The 20,357-nt window shown below is 46.0% G+C and overlaps 1 protein-coding gene across 3 annotated transcripts; it reads left to right on the top strand.

Moving 5' to 3' along the window:
• The first annotated feature begins 116 nt into the window (after positions 1 to 116).
• Positions 117 to 4,958, top strand: LOC142776519 (uncharacterized). 3 transcript variants are annotated; one of them, XM_075880331.1, is made up of 5 exons: positions 117 to 331; positions 1,146 to 1,259; positions 1,319 to 1,468; positions 1,733 to 1,801; positions 2,328 to 4,958. In XM_075880331.1, exons 1-5 carry the CDS (start codon positions 119 to 121, stop codon positions 4,506 to 4,508), a joined length of 2,727 nt encoding a protein of 908 aa, XP_075736446.1. In that variant the 5' UTR covers positions 117 to 118; the 3' UTR covers positions 4,509 to 4,958. The 3 variants fall into 3 exon arrangements, with proteins under 3 accessions (XP_075736446.1, XP_075736445.1, XP_075736447.1); XM_075880330.1 differs by having other exon boundaries at positions 2,325 to 4,958; XM_075880332.1 differs by lacking the exon at positions 2,328 to 4,958 and having other exon boundaries at positions 1,733 to 2,045.
• Positions 4,959 to 20,357: the final 15,399 nt, after the last annotated feature.

The following is a 20,357-nucleotide window of genomic DNA, read 5'->3' as shown; positions in this document are numbered from 1 at the left end:
TCCATTTTATTTAGGTTTTATGAGTATATATTGGTTTACCAGATGTACAGATATTACAGTAATAAATGAAATATTGAAATACGAAACTGGACATCTTTTGTGACGCTGACCAGTCAGGATGTGCCATGGTTGCCGTTGTGCTGAAGTGGTGTTCGGTTGTGCGCTCAACAACAATCTGAGGAGCATCCACACGTGCACCAACAAATCGTCTAATGCGGTCATAATGTATCAACTTCCAAAGAGAAAGAAGAGAGGCCCATATAAACGATATATCAACCATGGATCGGACTTTGTGCTACCGAGAAGTACTGAGAGGGGTTGCCAACAGCGTGTAAGTTTACCTTTGTTTTTGTTCTAACGCCTTCAATTGGCGCTGGTGTTCAAGACTCACACGAGACTGCATGTCTTGGTTCGCATAACACGCCTAGCGTATTAACAACAGTTTGTGTGGGCGAACAACCTGCGTTTGTCCGCACATGTAGTTGCCGAGGGTGAACGTAAATATTGACGGCAGATATCGCTCGCTTGGCGGTACCGAACCACGCTGTAAATTACTGTTTAGTGAACAACTGGTAGTGAGCAAACTGGTATTGCTGCGACATTTGAGTACAAATAAAGCGGCTGTGAATGGCAGCCGCTATTTGAGCGGGTCATTGTAACCGATTTTAACATTGACTTAAAATTTTTTTTAACAAATCTCTAATAGGGCATTGAAAGCAGTTGTAGCAGTTCAGTACATTGCATCTGTTAGAACATTTAAAGCGGACTTTTCTGTCTGAATTCACGGCTTACGTAAAATGGTAACAATGTTCGCAGGAGTTTTGCGAATATCTTGCCTACAGGTTAGTTATATTTTACATTAATGCGTAATTAATCGATTTTGCGTGCCTTGGGTTTGTTATTAGCAAAATTGTGATGTCACTTGTCATTGCTGAGTCAGTCATTGAGTTAAGTTTTTGTCTAAGTAAACCCAATATTATTATTAGCATTGGGTTTAAATGCAACAAACCCAATGAGAACTGATGCTGTCATTCTCAAAAACAAACAAAAACCTTTCTCTATTACGATACATTAGATAGGAGCTTACACAGTAAAGCTTCGACTTAAGGCGTGCACATATGTCTAAGATACTTCTTCGCATTCAGGAGGTGCCTATGGACACATCCTCGTCTGATGATGAAGCAGCAGGACAAGCTTCAGTCTCGACAGATATAAATGGCATACTTCGAACTGATACGTTGAGTAGTGAGGATGAACAGGTGAGGTAGTATGTTCGAGACGTTAAGTGCATTTTTATTAATAAGCTGTTTTCTTGCAGGAAACTTCAAGCGATGCTTGTAGCACAGCAGCCTCCAGGGTGACATCTGCTCCGGTCAGTCCCACTACTCCAGAACTGCAAGCAACCAATGATAGGCCACAGCATGCCAACCCGATGGTTTCCCATGACACATTGCTAAATGATGAAGAGGTATGCACACATATCTATATTTATGTGGGTATTTTTTTGTATAACAGAAGTGGTTGTTCGGAGTATTTAGTAATATGCGGTGACATCGCAGAGGCATGACAGCACTTGTGCCTGTTGTGTCTCCATATGTGGTGTCATTGCAGATTTTGCACTAAAAATCGAACATGGCTTTGTCACACGTCGAGGTGGTGCCGATCTCTGACGAGTTCCCTTTTCTCTTGGTTTCATCGTTTTTGTGTTTTCTCTGCTCTATTTGTTTTGCAGCTGTCCATGTCTGATGAGGATGGTTCAGAGCAACATGATCCTGGAGAGCTGCCTTCAGAAGATGACATGGTAGGTCCATCGGAAGTTGCAAAAATTACACAAACATGGCTGATGTCATTAACTGCTGGGGGATCACTTAGCTTGTTTAGGCATTGGAAATGCAGAATTTATGAACGGTAAGAGCTCACTGAAAACGAAGACACAATGAAGGCTCACACACACACAGCGCTATGTTTGTGAAAGCAGTGCAGGGAGGGGGATGACAAGGGGGCAAGAACATGTGCCCCTTTATCATTGTGCATCATGACCTTGAGCACCTTCTTGTTTTTCTTCAAATGCGTGGCTTACTGTCAGTGTAATCACAAGTGCACGGAGGGAGGGGGGTACATGGCGGCATCCCGCGGCGGCCACGGTAACTATATGCAGCAAATCAGCCAACCGTCATGGACGTGGGTATGTGGCACAGAAATTGGGATATATGGCATCATTTGTCGAGAAAAGAGGGATCGATTTCTAGCTGACTTGGATAATTAATTGTGAAGTCTCAGTCGAGTGCTGCCATTTTGAACAATTATTTCTTTTCTCCTTTCAGCAGCAAATGCCTAACAGTCCCACGGGGCCGAGTCATGGTGGCAAGTCGCAGTTTGGAGAGTTATTTACTGATGTTATCACTGAAAGAGTGGTTTTGTCCAGAGGTGACATTCTCCTCATGGTGCTGAAGCACGCTGTGAAAAATAATTTGTCATTCACTGGGCTGACCAGCATGTTGGACCTTATTAACAGAATTTTCGAACATCCAATATTGCCTGATTCACGGTACCAGCTCTCCAAACTTTTGAGCAAAACTGGCACAACCATGACATATTATTGTTTTTGCCCCAAATGCTTCACACATATAGAAAATGCTGAAACAAATGCCTCTTTTCAGTGCATACAGTGTGGGCACAGAACGAGTGTTTCCAGTCTATCTGATATGCCTTTTTTTGTGACTCTTGATGTGGAATCACAGTTGCAAAGATTGTTGAAAGACTGTGCACTCCTTGACCTAACAAAGCCACTTCACCATGATGGCTCACTGGGTGATCTATGTGATGGTGAAATGTACCACAAATTCGCAGCTTCAACACAGCAGTGTGGGCCCAGAATCACCTTCACCCTAAATGCCGATGGCACACCGCTGTTCAAATCAAGTGGCACGTCCATTTGGCCTATTCAGTTAATTGTTAATGAGATCCCAGCTGAACAGAGAATGTCAAAACTCGTCCTTGCGGCATTGTGGTTTTGGAAGGAGAAACCAAATATGGAGCTTTTTCAGAACACATTTGTAAAGGAAATGAGCCACCTCAGTGAAAATGGCTTTGTGTTGGAGCGGAAGGGTCAACTGCAGACATACAAAGCTTATTGCATTTGTTGTGCAGTTGACTCTGTTGCCAGGGCACCTATGCAAGGTGTCACACAATTTAATGGTTATTTCGGATGTAACTGGTGTCTGCAGAAAGGTGAACGAGCTGGTGGTTCTACTAAGTACCCTGTTCAACCATTGAACCCCACTGAGCGCACTGAAAGCCAGATGGTCGAAGATATGATGACTGCAGTTAGGGAAGGTGTGACTGTTAATGGTGTTAAAACAGCATCTCCGTTGATCGGCCTGCCCTATTTTAATATCGTATCAGGCTTTGTCCCTGACTACATGCACTGTATTTTACTCGGTGTAGCACGGCAGTTTTTAGACTTGTGGTTTGAGTCATCAGGTTATGCCTACTCCCTCAGTCGCAAGCAAAACATGGTCGATGAGAGGCTTTTGGCTATCAGGCCACCGAGAGACGTGAAAAGATTGCCGCGAGCAACAAAAGAGCGGAGATGGTGGAAAGCTAAAGAGCTGGAGAATTGGATACTATATTACAGCATCCCAGTGCTCCATGGTATTCTGGAGAGAAGATACCTTGAGCATTGGGCATGCTTGGTGGAAGCTTTACATATTATGCTGCAGCGCAGTATCGAAACTGCTGAAGTTAACAGAGCAGAGAAACTCTTGTTAGAGTTTCATGTGCGCTCAGAAATGCTTTTTGGAAAAGCTTTCATGACATATAACATGCACCAGCTGACACATATTGTCAAGAGTATCCACGACTGGGGACCCCTGTGGGCACATTCCGCATTTCCATTTGAATCGGGAAATGGGAGCCTCAAAGAGGCCATCAAAGCTGCAAATGGAATTCCACACCAGCTGTGTAGAGTTCTGCAGATTGAAAACACTGTAATGGAGCTGCAGGATCTGACTGCCAGCCCTAGCGTGGTGCTGTATTGCAATTCTTTTGATGCCAAGGTCACTCACAAAAGCAAAAGCAGCAGTGATGGCACCCGTTTTTTTGGAAGTGGTTCTTGTATTCCACCAGCCTGTTCATCACCTGAGCAAGAAATTCTGCCACCCTCTGTAAAGTACAGAAGAATGATGGTAAACGGTTCAATCCTGACAGACTGCTTGTACGCGTCAAAGAAAAAGACTAATACTTCAGTTGTTCAACTCTTGGATGGATCATTTGCCATTATTGAAAAGATCATTTCAAGTGGTGATAACACATGCATATGTGTCTGGAAACTTCGGTGCCGACCAGTAAAGTATGACTTGGTGACCGTTAACCATGTGCACAAAGTGTTATTCAAACAGTCTCCTACAGTAATTATTCAGCCTCTAGAAATAAGAAGTGTTAGTGTATTAATCAATGTGGAAAATGTTTCATATGTATGTGCACCTCCCAGCACTCTTTCTCTGTAGTCTTCTTCGACAATTCTATGTTCCCTAATTCATCATCATCATCATCATCATTGATTGATATTTGGGGTTCAACGTCCCAAAACCACCATATGATTATGAGACGCCGTAGTGGAGGGCTCCGGAAATTTCGACCACCTGGGGTTCTTGAACGTGCACCCAAATCTGAGCACACGGGCCTACAGCATTTTCGCCTCCATCGAAAATGCAGCCGCCGCAGCCGGGATTTGATCCCGCGACCTGCGGGTCAGCAGCTGAGTACCTTAGTCACTAGACCACCGCGGCGGGGCATCATCATCATTCTCAGCCTGTGTTAGTCCACTGCAGGTTGAAGGCCTCTCCCAATGATCTCCAGTTTACCATATCCTGTGCGAGCTAATTCCATTTTATTCCTGGGAACCTCCGAATTATGTCGCTCTGTCTAACTCCCTGCCTTCCCCAACTGTGTTGACCATCGCTTGGTAACCATTCTGTTGCTCTTATTGTTCACCAGTTGTCTGGTGAACACTTTTCTCTTTAATGATAGTGGCAGATTTCCTGACATTATTTGAGAGTGCCTGACGAATGTGCTCCAGCCCATTACAAGACCAGCCCAGGTCCATTTTTTTCGCTTGATGTCAGCTAGGACATCTGCAACTCCTGTCTGTTCTCTTAGCCATGCTACCATCCTCCGGTCTCTCATTGTTATTCCTACCATTCTACGTTTCATTGCACGCTGCGTGGTCCTCAGCTTTCGCTCTAGCTGTTTCATTATTCTCCATGGTTTATCACCATACATCCGAATTGGCAGTATGCCATGGTTGTATACTTTTCTCTTTAATGATAGTGGCAGATTTCCTGACATTATTTGAGAGTGCCTGACGAATGTGCTCCAGCCCATTCTTATTCTTCAGTGAATTTCTTTTTTGTGGTTAGGTTCTCCCATGAGTAGTTGTCCTAGGTATACATATTCTTGTGTACTCTCGAATGTATCGTTTTCGATCGTAAATTCTTTCTGTTTTGCCAGGCCATTCAAAATTAAGCAAGCTATTTTAGGTGTTTTAGCCCTTTTTGAGTAAGCCATAGGTGTAATCACTAAGAGATTATGGGGCACTGCTTTCTCCATTTGCTCATTTTCCTTGGAAGAGTGCTAGTGATAGTGCAAAACAACTGGTGCATTTGTTTGCATAAGCAGGTACAGTGGCTGCTCATTGTACTCTTGATACATATATAATGAAAGCCATGCTTCTGTGGCATCATTATGTGAAATAATAGCACTACAAGCTGGGTTTGTGCACATGAGCAGCATTGCAGCTCTAGTGACACTGGTGTGAGTGACCGTACATTGAAACTTGGTGCGAACACGACATCTCGCAGGACGAGGACACAGTATGAGCGCCGCCTAACAATTGAACTTTATTGAAACTAAATTAAACGTAGGAAAAACTAAGATCATGCATGCTCAGAAACTGCAGGTCACGTAAAGGAAATTGCTAACCAGCAAATTTTACGGAAATCCATTGACCTCTTAAAATTGTCTGAGTTGCCTAAATGCAAGCACGTCATGGCCAGTGTGCAGTGGGTATTCGGCACTCAGTTTTGTCAGAGTGGCATATGTCATTCAAGTTGCTATACCTTGTGAAATTTTATGTGCACTGTTAATTTGTAATTTAATTTCAGATGCAACTATGTGCAAATTTTGTGCATTTGTGTATTATTTTTTACATATGTACATATATTTCATGCATATTATTATTTTTGTGTTTTGTTTGAGTGTTCTTATGCCTGGACTTGTTGTATTTTTGCCCATTTTAATAAACATATTGTGGTGGAATGCCACGAGCTTTTCTCGGAAATGCGTGGTTGTCTTCTGTTGTACAAACAGCACCAAGGTTATACTGCTGTGATTTCATTAATTTCAAAAGCACTACTGTGCAGAAAGAGGTTGCATAGTCTATCCATTAAGATATATCAAGACCTATAATTAGGCAAGAAATGCTGCCATTTTTGGGCATGAAGCACTTGGAACGATGAAGGACAACAGTATTATTATAGGACAATTTGTTGTCATTCGGCAGCATTCACTTACTGCGTTATGTGCTTGAGGATACAAGCTGACTTCATTAATTTGTTCTTCCTTTCAATTTTCAATAAAATGTTACGTATTCTATATTTTGGCCACTATTCGGCGTCATTAGAATCAAAGATGAAATTTCACTATTCACACACCACTAGCTGTGAGTGATTCACAGGCTATATCAGCCCAGACATTGGAAATCTTAACACAACAGTGTGAATGAGCTCATGTCGCGAAATATCCAGATGGCAGCAAAAAATAAAAATCGTGGGTGAAGCCAGAATCAAACCCTGGAATTCTGCATGGCAGCCTCCACTCAGTCACTGCTTCAAACTACTTTAGAAAGATACCTTGTACAATGAAAAATACCTTGTCAGGACAAAGTAGTTGCAGAGTTGGCTTTCCTGTTTTATATCAATGTGATAAGCTTTACATATGTGCACTTAGGACTGTGCGAGCAATATTCAAGGGTTGCACTTGTCTGTATATAAGCACATCATCACTCGATAGCATGCACTTCATGGTAATATAACTGAAGTGCAAGCTCCAATGGGAACACTGATGTTATGTTGTGCCATAAGCTACCTTTCACGCGTCAGTGTACTTGATGTGCCTGGAAAGTCTACAATATGCACAGAGCTAATCAATTGGGACAAAGATGTCTATCCACCTCGTAACGCTGAAGGCTCAAAATGAAATTTCCAGCATTGGCTGACGCATGCTGACTGCTTCGCATATGACTAATTCCCACAACATGTGTGCTGTGCTGGATTTTTACACTCCGTTTGCACTACAGCTTTCGTGCACCAACTTCAACCTTTAATTTTATACCCACATCAGTGACTATTACTTCGTCTACACAAAATATCCAAGAAAAAAAAATGACAAAAACAAGTGATGAGGCTTGCATGTAGCAATGGGCCTATTTTTGTCCAGGCAATCACCCAGCAGGAGACTGAAAGTACTGCTTCTATGAGCACAGCTATAGGTCACAAACCAGCAGAACTAGCTGCATTTTTAATTGTACCATATTCAAACTCATGTTAACTGTTAATGCTATAACTGTCCCACTGTTTTGAGTTAAAATGTACCTTATAGTAAACGCCACAGCTCTAGAAAAAAAAGTTGCTTATAAGGAACATAAATGACTGAAGAACATAACCTAATGCACACTACAATGAAGTTTTCAATTCAAAATATGTATACATGGCTCAATTGACTCCAATATATAAGAATCATGACAATTACTTGAGCCTGGAATTCTGCCCTGGCCTATAGCAAATTAAGTTGCCATGTAAATAACAAATATCAACTTTTATGTATATGAAACAAATTTTAATTGAAAGAACAATGTTCCAACACTCTCCCAAATTGTAGTTGTACAACCAATTGGACCAACAAGCACACCATTTGGGATGCCAATTGGGAGGCCAATTGGAATGCACTGTTCCAATGGTTTTCCAATTGGAATGTGGGCAGCCAATTGGACTAACAAGCATTCCAATTGGAGATCAAATGGTCAGCGGTGAACCAATTGGACTGGCCAATTGGAACTATAAGGTCCAATTGGTCTTTCCTATTGAAGTTCAGCATTCCAGTTGGCTTCCAATTAATGCCATTTGGGACCAATTCATGGGAACTGGTATGACCAGTTGGACCCATTCACTTTTTTTGACTGGGAACTAAGGGCCAGAAGATATACTTGCCCGAAGAAGTAGCGAAAAAAAACACTGCCAGGAAATGGAATATCCATCCAGCCTATAAAGAAGCTTTTCGAGATAGGCAGCAATGCAGAGCTAAAGCTAGCTCCCCACCTGAAGCCTTCTTCAGTTGACTCCAGCCATTATGATAAAATGAAGGTGGGGCCAGCATTCAGCCTTATCAACAGCGATACTACTGCAGTATCGCTTGCTTGTAGATAATGGAACATTAGATAAACCAGCCTTGACAACTGCATGGTTTCTTGAGTTGATGTTTCGATGGTTCAGACTCATGACTTCCAGAACAACAAAACTGGCTTTGAGCCATTTTGATGATGTTGAGTATGGAAAGGCCTTTCAGTTTCTTGAAGAAACAATTGCACTTTTTGCAAAAATATGCATGGGGGATGAAAAAAAAGCCACCTGGAAACCAGTGCAGACTGGCGTTATCCTAGCGACAACATAAGTGTTGCTACTGCAAGCACTGTTTCTTGAAAAGTACAACTTTAAGTTTCTGTTCCTGAGCAGATTCGGCCAAGATGCCCTAGAGAATCTTTTCTCTACACTAAGGTGTAAGAACCCGGTGCCTCGTGTACTTGAATTCAAGTTTTCGCTTCGAGCTGCTACGATGGCCCAGTTTCTGAGGCCAAGTAAGGAGTACCTTGCTGGTTATGTTGTTGCACAAGTCAAGAAGGCGAAGTCCTGTCAATCCTGTGTTGAAGCGATCACAAGCTCAGCCGAGGGAAACAAGCTCACAATGCTGAAGTGCTACAAAAAAGAGAAGCCGGCATTGACAGTCCCATCACCAGCTGTCTTGCAGTATATAGAGGCTGCTGAAAATTATGTGCACTTAAATGAAGATGCATTGATTGCAAACAGAGTTTCTGCATCTAAACTTCAGAGTACCATTCGAAGTTCCCTGTACTTGGGCAATTGCTTCCCTACATGCCACTGCATATTGGACAAACTCCTTGCCACGTTTTCAAGAACTAGAATCTCAATTCTCGTGAAAAAGAAAAACCATCTCCTTATGACAAAAATTCAAAGCTCACAGAAGTGTGGTAGCCGAAGCATTGGAATGCATGTTGCTGCAGGTAGCATTAGGTAGTACTGGTAGAAAAGTTTGTGTAAAATGTATGATGTCTCTTGTACTACTGTAAGTGTGGCTGTTCTTTGTTTTTGCATTTTAATAGTTATTTAAGCTACCCTTACTGTTCAGTGCCAGCTTCATGTCATGTCTTTTTGTTCACTTGGAAGCACATCCTAAGCGTATTTCGTGCATGGAATGTGTAATTAAATATACTAGTAAGTACCTGCGTTACTCTGTACTTTGCATTGTGGGTGGCATGTGCCGCTGCTTTTGTCTGCAAGCATAACCTTACGTAGTTGTACAACTTAGTGTCATTATATTTTTGTGCTGCATGTGTATATGAATGGATGGATGAAAAACTTTGTTCAGCTCCTGCAAGGCGGCATGTGTATATGTCAAGCCGTTATGGTGAATAAGTGGTAGTTGCTGTTACTGTACTGCTCGTGTAGTGATAATTGTGTGGTATTATGAAACTTTGTTTGAGTTTGTGTATCATTCAGGCTTTCGTTTTAAACAAGTAATACTCTTGTTCCTACATTATGTTCTGTTCTACATTTCATATTGCTCTGTACGCATTGTCTATTTCTTGTATTGTGTTATTCCCATTGTATTGCTGATCCTGCCTAAAGTATGGCATTCGGACTGGCTGTATGTTCTATAATAAATAAAGAAATACCACATAGCCATTGCTACTGGCCATCACTGTATTTCCTGAATTGTGTTGTTCCCGCTGTATCGCTGACCCTTGCCTAAAGTATGGCATTCGGACTAACTGTATGTTCTTAAATAAATGAATAAATACCATATAGCCACTGGCCATCACTGCATATTTTCTATATATATCGCTCACCGCTGCCTAAAGTATGGCATTCTGACAGGCAGTATCTTCTTAAATAAATAAATAATTACTCCATATCCACAGCTAATGGCCACCAAATAATAAAACTAATAACAATAATAATATCAAATAATAAAACTAATAACAAATAATAATATCAAAGTACATTATTGCCTACTCTGTTACTCTTGGGTTACCCTCACACTCGGATACTAAACAAAATGTCTCGGTAAGCAGAATGCTATTTCACTGATGAAAAGCACCTAGCTGTGAACTAACGTAGGAAAAACATCAGAAGCTATATAAAATCGCCAGCAAAATAAAGTGCAACAATAAGTAGGCCAATTCGTAGGCGTTTCACTTAAGGATATTTAATTCTTGAGAAGCTTGTGCGCTTCAGAAAGGCACAAAGGCAAATCGAAAAAGCATAAACACACTATTAAAAATCCACGCGGTGATTCAAGGTTACGTACCGACGTTGCTCATATAAGGAATACAATAACCGCATTCACACACGCGCACACAAGAAGCCTTGTCGAAGAAATTTAACTACACCATGGTGTTTCGCGCGGTTAGGTCGTGTTTGCAACACGAACAAATTCGACGATCGGCGATGACATGCCGCTTTGGAATGTCGTGACGCTTGTGTTGACTCGTAGCACAGAATAGCAGAAGACACTCAAGTGGTCGGGCAGTCGCCGCACGCAGTGAGAAGAAGACTGTTAGCGCAAGCGTTTCCTCCAAATTTTAGTTTCCATACATGTGCGCAGGATGTTTACTTTCAGCAAGGATCGCGTTTCAGCAACGCCATGTCGAAATTTTTTCGCTCCGGATGGCTGTCAGATGCATTGTTCGGCTGATGTGACCGCTATATGTACACAGCACACTTACGAGCAAGAAAGGCGGAGAGCAATCGGATTAAGCGCACGCAGTCGCCAAGGTATGACCAATACAGCGACCAAGGCAGGCGCCATGGGCAGCCGCGGGTAGGGGTGGTGAAAACATTTAATAACCATTAAATGGTTACAGAGAGGTGATTGGGTTGGGGCCTTATTGGCCTCCTACCCTCACAGCACTAGGTGGAACCCCTATTCCGGGGCTCCATTGGCAAGCAACGCCGCCCGCGCACGTTGAACCAGAGCCTCTTGGGCCTTCAGGTCTTGACAGCCGAGCAGGGCCGCCTCCCAGTCCTCTCTCGTGGGATTGGGGTTGGGGGGGATAGATGGATTAGACTGGCATGCCCAGACGATGTGAAAGGTGTGAGCCACCTCACCACAGAACTGGCACGTGCCATCAAAGGATGAATTGAAATGTTTTAGCACCGCCGGGCACAGTACAGTATTTGTAAACAGTTTTAAAAGGAGGCGCTCGTCAGCGCGATGCAGTCCCTTACAAGGGTCTGGATAGCGCCGGTGCTCCTCCTTGTAGTAATTGGTAATATCTTTGAATGAAAGGGCCGAATTGTCTGATTGCGAGTAGGCTTCCAAAGACAGGGAGATAGCCCGGGAAGAGAGTGCGCGGGCGGCCTGATCGGCCTGTTCGTTACCCCTGAGTCCTTGGTGACCGGGTGCCCAAACCAGATTTCGCGGAGTTGGATCAACGTATCGGCAGCTAGGTTCCAGTATGCACTGAGCAAGCGGTGAAGCCCACCCTAGCTGATAGTTCCGACAGGCCCCTCGTGAGTCGGTGATGATATGTTTAGAAGAGGGATAGGTGAGAGCCAGAGCGATGGCAACCTCCTCCGCGTGTGTTGCGCTGTAGGCTTTGAAAGTGAGCCCGTTTACGGTGTTTGCGTTGTGTATGACTGCGGCAGTATACCACCCCCCATGGTGCGGGCCGGCAACGTCCACGTAGCACACGTGTTCCTCTTGACCAAAGTGTCGCTGCAACGCTTCCGCGCGCGCCTGGCGGCGACCACTGTGGTTTTCTTTGGACATGTTGCGGGGAAGGGGTCGGACCCGGAGGGCGCGTCTCCAAGGTTCTGGCACTCTCACCCTTTCCTCAATATAGTAATCGTGTTTGATGTGTATTCGGTCCAAGAGGCGGCGACCGGAATGGGTCTGTGCAAGGCGCGTGTATTGGTTAACGAGGTGGGCTTCTCGAAGTTCCCGGTAGGTATTCACCACGCCTAGGGCCAGAAGTCTCTGGTTGGACGTGGTGATAGGGAGGTCGAGAGCCCGCTTGATAACTTTACGGTGGATGACCTCGAGTTGATCATCCTCGTGTTTGCGTAGGTGCAAGTAGGGAGTCGAGTAGAGTATTCTACTCGTTACGAAAGCATGGGCAAGCCGCATTGCATCCCTGCTTCGTAATCCGCCCCGCTTGTTGGAGACCCGGAGGACCATACGGCCCACCTGGTCTCCCACCGTGCGAAGTTTGGCTATTGTGGTGTCGGCCTTGCGTTGGTGGTGTATGAAGAGGCCAAGGACGCGGATCTCCTTGGCCTCACGGATCGGTCCCGAGGGAAGACTGATATGGAGTTGTGTCCTGAGGGGAGGGACGTACGTGCACAAATTCTGACTTAGCCGGGGCACACTGGAGTCCACAGTAGGTTGCGTAGTCGTCGACTACAGTCGCTGCTGCTTGCAGGCATGACTCCATGTGACCCAGGTTACCTTGCGTGGCCCAGATCGTGATATCATCCGCGTAAAGAGCGTGATGTATCCCTGGTAAAGAAGCCAATTTGGGGGGAAGATGAAGCATGGCTATATTAAATAGGAGGGGAGAGAGGACCGCGCCTTGAGGAGTTCCCCTCGAGCCGATGACGTAAGGCCCATGTTCCTCATCTTGTATGCGTATGTAGGCTCGACGGTCTGTAAGAAACTGTCTAACATAATTGAATGTTTTATAACCACAGTTGGTCTGACTGAGGTGGTCAAGGATTACCTCATGCTTCACGTTGTCGAATGCTCCTTTAAGATCCAAGGCCAGGACTACCTTGTCATTGTGGGGGCATTCAACAGGATCTAATATGTCATGGTGGAGCTGTAGAAGTATATCCTGGGCTGACTTCTGAGGGCGGAATCCAAACATGGTGTCCGCAAAAGTGTGCTGTGTTTCTAGAAACTCGGAGAGTCTGTCGCGCACCATCGTTTCCATCAGCTTGCCGACACAAGACGTGAGGGAGATGGGGCGAAGGTTCTCCACGTCAATAGGTTTACCTGCCTTCGGGATGAAGGTCACGAGAGCTGATTTCCATTCAAGAGGGAGAGGAGTTTCTCCGTCCCAAATGCTATTGATGTATTTGAGGAGCGTGGCGTAGGCTGCGTCGGGAAGATTGGCCAACAGTTTGACCGTAACCTGGTCACGCCCTGGTGCAGTGCCACGCTTCATCTTGCGTAAGGCCGCCTGGAGGTCGTGGAGCTGGAACGGGGTGTCCAACTGCGTGTTCTTTTTGCCTGCGTAGGAGTATGCGGCCGTCCGGGGGTCCTTGGTGGTGCACAGGTATCGGTCCCTGAGCGTGTTTGCCAGCTGTGTTGTCGTTCCTGTAAAGTTGTGCATGACCTTATGTAAGTGACGTTGAGTTTCCGTGCGTGTTTGTGTTGGATCGATGAGAGCGCGAAACAGGCGCCACGTGTTGAGAACAGACATCTGGCGTGCAGCCGTGTTGCACCTGTCCACCCAGTTAGTGTCGGCTAGCTGAGCAGCATATTCCGCAGCTTGCTCCGTGAGTTCTAGGATGCGTTTCTTGAGGCGTCTGTTATGTTTCTGTTTTTTCCATCGTTTGGTGAGGCTGCGGCGGGCCTGCCAAAGATGGAGGAGGTGGTTGTCCACGTCCGTTTGAGTTTCCGTGAGCTGTATCAGCTGTTCGTGTTGTTTCAGTGTAGACGTCAGTGATTTAGACCAGGTGTCGTATCCCGACTGGAGAGGGTCTACAATAGGTAGAGTGGTGCGGAAAGTTGTCCAGTCTGGGATGCGAGCTTGTGTAAGTGGGCGTTTTAAGGGACGCATGTACACAGTTGTGTTTAATACACAATGATCACTACCGAGAGTGTCCTGTGTGTTCAGCCAGTCGGCATGGCGTATGTTGCGTGTAATTGTGAGGTCCGGGCAAGTATCTCGTTGAACAGAGTTGCCTACACGTGTTGGGCTGGCAGGATCAGTGTGGAGGGTGAGTCCAAGTGTAGAAAGAAGTTCCGCAAGCTTCCTTCCACGCGTGTCCTCTCGTGGGTAACCCCATAACCTGCTTGGGGCATTGAAGTCGCCGACGATCAGGAGGGGGTCCCGGCCTGCCACCTGCATAGCTTGTGTGAAAGTTTCGCTGAACGTGACGTTCTTAAGCTTTGGGGGACAGTAAATGTTTAAAATATGAACAGGTGGGTCAGATCGCCTTATAGGCAGCACCGACACCATTGTGTATGGGAAAGGCGGTGTTGTGGGGAGGGTGACTTCCTGGGCGGTATATTGCTTGTGAACAAGTATACATGTCTCCGGGTTGTGTTGAAATGTAGTGTAATTTGTGAGTTTGACGTCCGAGCCGGGTTCCTGAAGGGCAACCACGGCAACAAGGAACTCAAAGGTCTCAAGATAGAGGCGGAAATGAGCCCGCTTCTTGTGGTTCTTGAGACCTCTGCAGTTCCACTGTGTTAGTAACAACGGCTGAGTTGCTCTGGCTCGCGACCTAGGGTTGGAGGCCATGTTCGGAGATAGAGGGTGGGGTTGTGTTGTTAAGATTACTCAGTTCACCAGCACCCTGTGCTGACGTACTGGAGTCTTCAGAAAAGTCCGACTCATCTGGAGTCACTCTGTTAAATTTTGAGGGGCGATTTACGTCCCTAATTGGCCCTACGCGCTTGAGGACGCGTGGATTGTCTTGTATCCACTTTTGGATAATGTGAGTTACTGTTTGTGTCACCTGTGCGATGACAGTCTCCATATGACGCGCGATGGTGTCGTGGATAATTTTGGGGAGGTCGGCCAATTGTGTTTCTATTGCATTCACCTGGGTCTCCAGGGCCGTGACCCGACTCTCTACAGTAGTAGGAATCTCCCTGTCTGTTATATTTTCCTCTTCGTCGCTCAACGAGGGCTTAGTAGTGAGATTGGTTTTGAGCGAGTCAAGTTCGCTGGCTAGTTTTTCATTCTGAGATCGCAAAAGGGCGAGCTCATGCCTGAGTTTTTGTGTTTCGGTAGTGCTTGTGGCAGAAGAAGGTGGAGAGGAGAGAGAGGAGGGAGAGGAGGCGACCTCCACCCAACTGCCCACCTTGGGTTGGTTGCGTGCAGCGTTGCCAGATGGAGCGCCGAGAGCTGGAGATTCCGCCGCGCCAGGTGGTAGCGTTGCCGTTGCTGCTTTGCCAGGAATTGGCACTTTGCCAGTTGACCGGTGCTTTGGTTTTGTTGGGGTCCCCGATGTCCTGGACCCTGGTTGCTGAAGCCTGATGAATTTATCAGTGCATTCGCGGGAGCTGGTGAGGTGCGGACCCCCGCAAACTATGCACGTTGGGTTGCATTCGTGGGGGGCCATCCCCTCAGGACCAGCGCCCACGTTTTGGCCACAAAGGCTGCATCTTTCGGTGACCGGGTTGGGACAGATATCCGCCCGGTGCCCCAGTGCACCACAGCGGTAGCACGCTGGCACTGTCTTCTTGTACTCCCTGACGGGAGTCAGTTCTGCGTTATAGTGGACGAAACGCGGAACCTTCCTTCCCGCGAAAGTCAACACAGCTACGTTGGAGTTCCCCAGCTTGCGCGCATAGACTAGTTCACCGCCACGCCACTGCACACTATGTTTCAGAGACGCACTGGTTTCGAGGTTGTGCACAGAAATCACGCCGCGACACACATCACCGGTGAGCTTGAGGTGACCGCGAAGCGGCAGCGGTCCTTTGCTGGTGTTGATTTGAAAGTCCGACAGCAGTTTCTGAACCACCTCGTTATTCTGCGTGCCACAGATGATGATGTTTTGCTCCCAATTGGGGGAAATGGTGATGTCATTCATGTGCTGCCTTCCGATGAGTTGGGAAATGGCAGCGCCGAGCTCACCTTGTTGAAACGCTGCCTTGAGGGCTACTGTGATGCGTGGCTTGAGCACGATCACGTAGTCGCCAGGATTCATCCTGACCGTTGGTTTCGGCGTCCACTTGGAGACTGGTGAAGTCTTTTGTGGAGCTTTAGGAGATGGAGCGCGAGCGTCTCCAGTGGCTGAATTGTTGAGAGGAGTTTTCAGTGCAGACGCTCCTTCCGCGTTTCTTCGGCGGCGACGCCGACCCTCGACGAGTTGAAAAATGTCGGCTTGCTCCGCCGAAATGGTGGATGGGCCGTCGTCTGATGGATTTGTCGGGATATACGACCACGACAGAGTCGTAGGGTCGTAGCCACATTGTTCAGGCAGCGCCATGTTGAGGAGTTGACCGAGCGGCGTCTCCGCATCCAGCAGCGGCGGAGCCGCCGCCGTGAGGCTTAGCTCGTTCGCTACGTTGTGATGCAAAGTTGCTCGAAGTGGCCGAAAATTGGGCGTACCTGGGTGAGATCGGTGTCCCCAGAATCTTGCTGACTTGGCAGATGCAGTCACACAAGTTTTAGAGCAGCCACATTGAAGAGAGCACGGTTCCAGCCGAAAATCGACGGAGCCGATGAGCGTCGCGTCCGATCACTTCGCGAAGCGCCCGCGTCTCCAGCCGCGGGTAAACTCGCCTCGGGTTGTCTTCGGTTCCAGCTGGTTGTTGTTTCCGTCAAGGGCTCCGACTATTTTTTTAAATGAAAGCAAATCAACGCGCCTTCATTTTTTTAATTATATGCAGGTAATTTAGGTTGAAAAATGCAATGTAATACAAACGCGAATAAACATGATGTAAACATGCCGAATCTAGGTGATGAAACATTTTTTCTGCTCTCTTTTTCAATGTTTATTTGAAATAAAGGCACAGCTTTAACATTTTGGGCCCTTATTTCGACCTTCATGACAGTCAGGCATCAGTAGCTTTTATTTCCTGGCATGTGCAGATATTTTTCCAACAACTGAATGCCGTGATTAAAGCTGGGCGTCGTCTGCTACAGGAACTTTCTAGGTGGCGCGCGCGGCAGATGTCGCTACCTTAAAAATTATGGAAGGACCTTACTCGCGAAAGGAGAAAAAAAAAAACACTGGACAAGTGGAAAGAAGTTAGGGCGCTCCCCCTGTAAGAGAGAAGGAGAGAGTGTGTTTGCTCCGTCGGCGCGGGGAAGAGGGGAAAAAAAAGCCATCAGGCAGTTCAGAGCGGCGAACGTAAACGTGGGACTCCGTCGCTCCGAGGAGGAATGCGACCAACGCCTAGAGGTGTGCGCCGACTGGTCGGCGCGCCGCCGCTGATAGTTCTCGCCGCGCCGCCGCCGCCGACGCGAACTGATCGGCGCGCCGCCGCCGCCGCCGCCGACGTTTTTCATCGGCGCAATCGGCGCGCCATTTATGCGCCAGTACTGACTTTTCACAGATTTGTCTTCTTTTTCATTGTGATTTATAGCTTCGTTTCACATTTTATGTAGCCAGTAAAAACCAGGCTTCTTAGTTATCTTCATCCAGCTTCAGAGACCGAGAGTACCACTATGAACAGCGGAACGAGTTCGGCGGCCGCTGCATGAAATGACATATTGAACAAATTGACAAAAAATAAATGTAACAGTTACAGTAAAGCATAGACACTGCCATCTTAGGTTTAGAAGCAATTTATCTGTTTTTTTTGTCGTAATTAGCTATGATTATGGTGTTACGACGTTGAATGTAATGGCCCAGCGTTTTGATGCGTGCGAGTTCGCCATAGCACAATTCGAATATTCATACGGATGGAAAACGGCATCATTATCAGTCCAAGATGGCAGCCTATAATTGTGCCCGAAACAGGGCGTGCATAAAGAAGAAATGAAGTGGTAGCAGTGCAGCACGAATGCAGCGCGTTAGATGAAGGGAGGAGGAGGAATAAATGAGGAAGGACATGGAGGTTAGGCGTTAGATGAAGAACTACACAAAACCCCGAAGGATGAAATCAAAATAGAGAAGTTTAATGAAGATTAAAAGCATCGAGGCATATTACATGCTCGAACCTACTCAGGGTATATCAGCACCTGTCCGCGGTGTTAAAGTTGATAATTTTCGAGGATGACCACTTATATTCAGCGTCTGAAACTGTGCTGCATAAAATATTCACCATCTGTTTTATTTTTTAACTTGTCTGTTTGTACCGGCCTTTTAAGACATTGGATACCCGGGATGAAGATGCCAAGGCAGTAAGATAACAAGAGAGAGAAAGGAAGGCTGGGGGATTAACCAGATCTTGGCATCCGGTTTGCTGCCTAGCACTGAGGGTTGAGAAATAGGGGCAAAAAAGGGCGTGTAGAGAGACAGAAAAGAAAACGCATGAGCACTCAGGAGTAAGATGGCAGCCTTAACAGAGTATTTATTACATTCTGTACAGACAGGGCGAGAGGTCTCTTGCGAATGAGCTGGGTGGCTCACTATAAAGTGTACGTTTTGACTTAATCAGGGAATGGGTCCAGAATGCGCTGTTGAATCACGAGACACACACACCATTTCTGACGGTGCCGCTCACACTCGCGCAAGTCAAGGTCTTTGATTGGGGCGTGGCCACCACACTGCACCTGTGACACCAAGAAACCATTGTGGTCGTCTCGTCGAACGTCTTATGGTGTCGGAATGCCACCTCACTTCCCGGCTAAGATGGACAGTACACGGCGGACAGCAGGCTGGCAGCCCTTCGGTGACTTGTTTGATGAACAAAGAACGCGGCCCTCCCCCGTCGGCCCAGGCACCACGCGTAACAACGGCTATCCAGTGGTGAGAAGAGGCGTAATGAGCTTGTGTGAGACCACCAGTTTTAAAAAGAACAAAACAAAATTTTAAAAAACTTGCCAGTAGACAATTTACAAAAGACGGCTGGATTCATCAAAAATGCAGAGACCGACATTTGAGCGACATGTCATATATGACATAGTTCAGCAAACTGGTTTTCATCCCGTAACTTGAACGGACCTACCGGTACTGGGAGAGGTTAAGAATGATTGTCGCTGACAGATGTACTTCTGTTGCGAAGGTAATGCTGAGAGTCAACCAAATAAAACATATCATTATATTCAAGTCTTGATAAAAAAATAAGTCAAGTTAGAAAGCTCCTCAGGTGGCCAAATAATAAATTACTTCACCATACTTTATGAAGAAGTAGTTTGCAAATAAATAATGCCATTCAATGTCATTCAATGATGTGACCGCAATCAACGGTGTGTCGTCGCTATAAAACGGGAAAGTTATATGTGGACACGATCGGACGAATGCGGCGGAGAACGAATATGTCACGTAATAAAAGCGATGTGATGTTGCACATTTTCATCTTTACAACTCCGTGCCCTTTTGCTTGCTCGTGATGTGTTCGAAGGAGCTAGCCAAGTCTCAGGTAGAAGTCAAACAGAGTAGCCGGGGCTGATAAGAGCAACGTTCATGTTCACCATTTACACACTAAAGGTAGCATCATGGAAGCTTGATGAGAGCTTCTGAGAGCTGGTTCAGAGCGTCTCGGTGCTCGCGTTTTAAGCCGTGGTCTTCCTAAAATTCTCTGCAGGAGAAAACAATAGACAGTTTGCAATTATCTGCAAGGCAGCTTTTCTGTAAGGTTAGTTTTCCAATCATAAACTCTCGTTCACAGACTGCTTTTCTCGCTCATTTTGTTTTTGCCATTCACCTTTTTGAGATCTTGTGCTCGCGTGCCTTTGCTGGAATTTGGAGAGGTGACATTTTGTTGTACTCGCGTGCTCGCGTGCATTCGCTGGAATTCGAAAAGGTAAAGGCACAATGAGGGAGAAAAGCAGTCTGTGAACGAGAGTTTTTGGTTAAAAAATAAACCTTTTAGGAAAGCCGCCTTGCATATCACTGTAAACGGACAGACTGCATGTCCATTCAGTCCAGGGCAGTCCAAAGAAATTGCCGTCTTCATCTCCGTCCCCCAAATGGTGGGGGTAGTGGTTAGAAGAAGGCGCCTAATTTCTGCAGCCCAGCAGGGAGCACGGCGCAGCGAATAAAGATAAAAAAAAACGAGAAGGAAAAAGAGAGAGAAAGTCAAACACTGCCTTCTTTTCTACCCAGGAAATAGAAAGGATGCACGTTCAGTTCGTCACACGGCGAGAGAGAAACACAACGTAGGTCATAATACAATAATAGGCACAACACAGCACAATGCGATAACGT

This window comes from Rhipicephalus microplus, chromosome X, assembly GCF_043290135.1.
Source record: "Rhipicephalus microplus isolate Deutch F79 chromosome X, USDA_Rmic, whole genome shotgun sequence".
NCBI classification, from domain to species: Eukaryota; Metazoa; Arthropoda; class Arachnida; order Ixodida; family Ixodidae; genus Rhipicephalus; species Rhipicephalus microplus.
This window is presented reverse-complemented; position numbering and strand designations above follow the sequence as displayed.